The sequence below is a fragment of the Nematolebias whitei genome, chromosome 21 (assembly GCF_014905685.2).
Source record: "Nematolebias whitei isolate Nwh7 chromosome 21, NemWhi1, whole genome shotgun sequence".
In the NCBI taxonomy this organism is placed as follows: domain Eukaryota; kingdom Metazoa; phylum Chordata; class Actinopteri; order Cyprinodontiformes; family Rivulidae; genus Nematolebias; species Nematolebias whitei.
In genome coordinates, this window is record NC_056518.1 from 12,766,416 (window position 1) to 12,769,952 (window position 3,537).

Here is a 3,537-nt window from a genome sequence, read left to right on the forward strand (position 1 = left end):
AAAAAAAAAAAAAAAAAAACTGTAGTATGAGTTTTTATAATTGCTTATTGTTGTTGCTGTTGTCCATTGTTGTCATCTTTCTTTGTTGAAATCAGGTCTCTCTTGTAAATGAGTCCTCGAGGCTCAATGGGATTTACCTGTATAAATAAAGGTTGATTGATTTTCAAGAGAGACCCAGTTGGGAGCAGATGGTGGGGGTTAAGGGCCCAGGGTGGGGTAAATGAGGGTGGAGGAAGGCGAGTGTTTCACCTTTTCCACTCATATTTTAACGTTGTCGGTCTGGGGGGTCGAACTGGCGACCTTCACCTCTGCACCACCACTCCCCCTATATTTATATTATGAATTACATTTATTGACTTCTGGTGTGCAAATTGGTTCAGCTGAGCTTTGTCAAAACACAACTCCCAAAAGCTAACAGGTGGAGCAGCGTGTAACCAAATGAGCAGCCCAGACTTGAATCCACTTCTATTTTCTCCACCCTGCAGGGGCTATTTGAGGACAGATAAAAATACCCTGACACCAGCTGCTGGTGCGTTTAGGAGGTTGTTTAGAAGCAGTTCGTTTAAAGCCGCATTCCCAAATGGGATTATAAGGATTACGGATAGTTTTGAAACAAAGTTTGAGCTGGCTGAACTTTGGCTCTCCAGCATGAGCAGCGCAATAAAACGAGTCAGGCAGCAGTGACACAACACGAAACCACAGTTACCACGAAGCGTCGCTCTAAAACTCAACTTATTTGCCCTTTTAGTTTTAGTCTTCTCTTGTTTAGGAGCTGTTGTCATACCCAAAACGATAAACTCTCTCTTCACTCCGGATTTTTGCTCCAACGTTGCCAACTGGTCCGTCACACAGTTCTTTTCATGGAGCAGGGTCACGAAGCGCTCTTTCAGGTGACTCATTTTCAGGTTTTCTTCAGCCTGTCACCGAACATACGACATAAATGTTACAAGTACCGACAGCCGACGACCTCAAAGCATAAAAACGGTTATTTTGCAAACCGTACTCCTTTAATTTGACCCACAAACCCTTACCGACAAACTGCCCAACTGGCCGCGGTCTCCTCTCTGTTTGTGACGCTGGGGGCGGAGCTTGAACGCGGCCTGCTGACCAATCAGAGAGCTCCTTGGAGTAGCGTTTCCTGCTGCAGCCGACAAGATCAAACGGTTAGTTTCTTCTGGTTTCTTCTAACTGATCTTTTTGCAGATACTAATGCGCATGCTCAGTGTCACTTTTTTGCCATGCATACAAGCTAACTTCCGGCACACAGTCCATATGTGCTGCTCCGTGGTCATTCCAACTCCCGGCAACTTTGATGCGCTTGATAAAAATGAAGTATAATCAACTCTTCACAAAGTGTTAAGAGCTAATGAACATAGGTTTTAAGAAGAGAGCCAGGTTCAGAGGACAAGTCAGGTCCTCAGGATGGGTTAAAAATGCATCAGGATGTTTTCAGGAGAGTTTTAAAATCAGACTATGACTTCTTAGATGAAGGGGCAGTTTATTCTGAAGTCATCAACTTTTAAAAGGGCTTTGTCCTGTGATGGACTCCTAAAAACCCACCTTTAATTTCTTACATTTCTAATTTACAGTGTGAGTTGAAAAACGAATTTAACTGAATATAAACAAGTTTTTCCAAAAACATTTCTTAGAAATGGTGGTTTAGAAATTGTCCAGAAACAGCTGGACATTAAAACATAATGTTACTTTTCACTGGAAGAGGCCTTACTAAGGCAGTTTTAAGCTCCCAAGTGAAGGAACAAAACCGTAAAGAGTAATTTGCAATGGTAAAAAGGTCTTCAACTGCGGAACTGAAAAAGTTATGTATACTGTATATATATGTATATAACAGAAGTAGGGACTGGGTCTAAGAAACATGTGGAGGGCTTCAGTTCTGTTGTTACAGCATCAACCAGGTCAAAAGTGCTGTACCCAACATTCACGTTTCACGTAGGTTTATTGTCGTTCTCATCACTTGTGGTACATGAGGTGGAACAAGACTATGTACACATCACAAGGTTCAGACAATAAAGATAAATGTTCAGCATGTGCGTAATGATACATGTCAGAACTGTTATTAAATATTTTATCTCTGAAGTAGCCAGCAAAGTCTTCACGTTATACACCAGGGAGCTGAGGACTATGATGAGTACTGTTGATGGGAGAATGAGTAGTACTTAATACTAGTATTCATCCTTGAATTATCAAACCCAACGGCTGAAGCTGAACTCGTAATTACAGTTAATTCTTATCACAATATTATACCGTGTGAGGAGGAAACTGAATTAGCCTTTTAAAATAATTAATCAAAATAAGAATCACCAACAATAATAAACAAAATTGAACAACACAAATCAATTTGGAGATTAACTGGTTTGAAAAAGTAAAGTAATTACTAAAGCAACTAGAGACTTTGCATTTCCTTCGAAACTGCACGTGTGAATGCCATTTAAGGCCCTCCCAGCAAAGCACCGCTCCGGCCATGCCGTGACCGCAGGAGCTTCAGCCCCTCCACCCAGTCGCCATCGCAAACGCTGTCATGCCAGTCCCACACACGTATACCACGATGCGCATTTTCTGAATGTTTGACATGGCCTTCTGTCCATTTCAGTACCAGTACAGCTACAGGTCTTACAAGTATACGTGAAATCTGACATTCCAGACAGGAGTTATTGTGACTTCCTGTTTTGTTGAGAACGTTTGACGAGCACTTCATATATGCTTTTCCACATGTCGTGTCATAATAAACAGTTAGTTTCCTTTTTATAAATTACGTAGGGTCTAACTGGAAGAGTCACTCAATAACTGACAGTTTATTCTCTGAGTGGGTGGGCCTTAAGAAATGTCATGAATCAACAATACCAAAGTGTCTGTAGGTGTTCACCGATCAAGCACAAAAAATTTTGTTCAGACCGGATGATGTATCACTGAGATGTAACTAATGGAATATTGTAGGGGCCGCACTCGAGTCAAATGTTAAACGAAAAAAAAAGTGTCTAGAATGTGTCTACAAGTGCTCACACATAATGCACAAAAAATCTGGTGCATATCAGATGATATGTCACTGAGATACAACTGTTTGAATAATGTAGGGAGCGCACTTGAGTCAAAAACTAAACAACAATACAAATGCGTGTACAGGTCCTTCTCAAAAAATTTGCATATTGTGATAAAGGTCATTATTTTCCATATTGTAATGAAAAAAATGAAACTTTCATACATTTCAGATTCATTGCACACCAACTGAAATATTTCAGGTCTTTAATTGTTTTAATACTGATGATTATGGCATACAGCTCATGAAAACCCAAAATGCCTGTCCCAAAAAATTGGGACAGGCATTATATATATATATATATATTGGTATATAAATACACTACATTGCCTAAAGTATTTGCTCACTCTTCCTGTAAAAACACAAGCTTCCTGTGATGTCATTGATGACATCAGAGAGTCTGGATGCAAACCCTATAAATTGAGCTCAGTTGAGGCAAATTTTTCAGTAGTCGCGATGTCGCGGCTGTGGAGCGGGGCCAACCC

The 3,537-nt window shown here is 40.5% G+C and overlaps 1 protein-coding gene across 1 annotated transcript in view; it reads right to left on the bottom strand.

The window, feature by feature from the left end:
- zgc:101744 (Receptor expression-enhancing protein 6-like) overlaps positions 1-1,069 on the bottom strand; it is a 16,541-nt gene extending 15,472 nt beyond the window's left edge. The window contains exons 1-2 of the mRNA XM_037695120.1: positions 1,032-1,069; positions 785-917 (exon numbers count right to left, since the gene is read on the bottom strand). Of these exons, the coding sequence (XP_037551048.1) occupies positions 785-899 (115 nt within the window). The 5' untranslated portion in view covers positions 900-917; positions 1,032-1,069. The remainder of the gene's footprint in view (positions 1-784; positions 918-1,031) is intronic.
- Between the last annotated feature and the right edge of the window lie 2,468 nt (positions 1,070-3,537).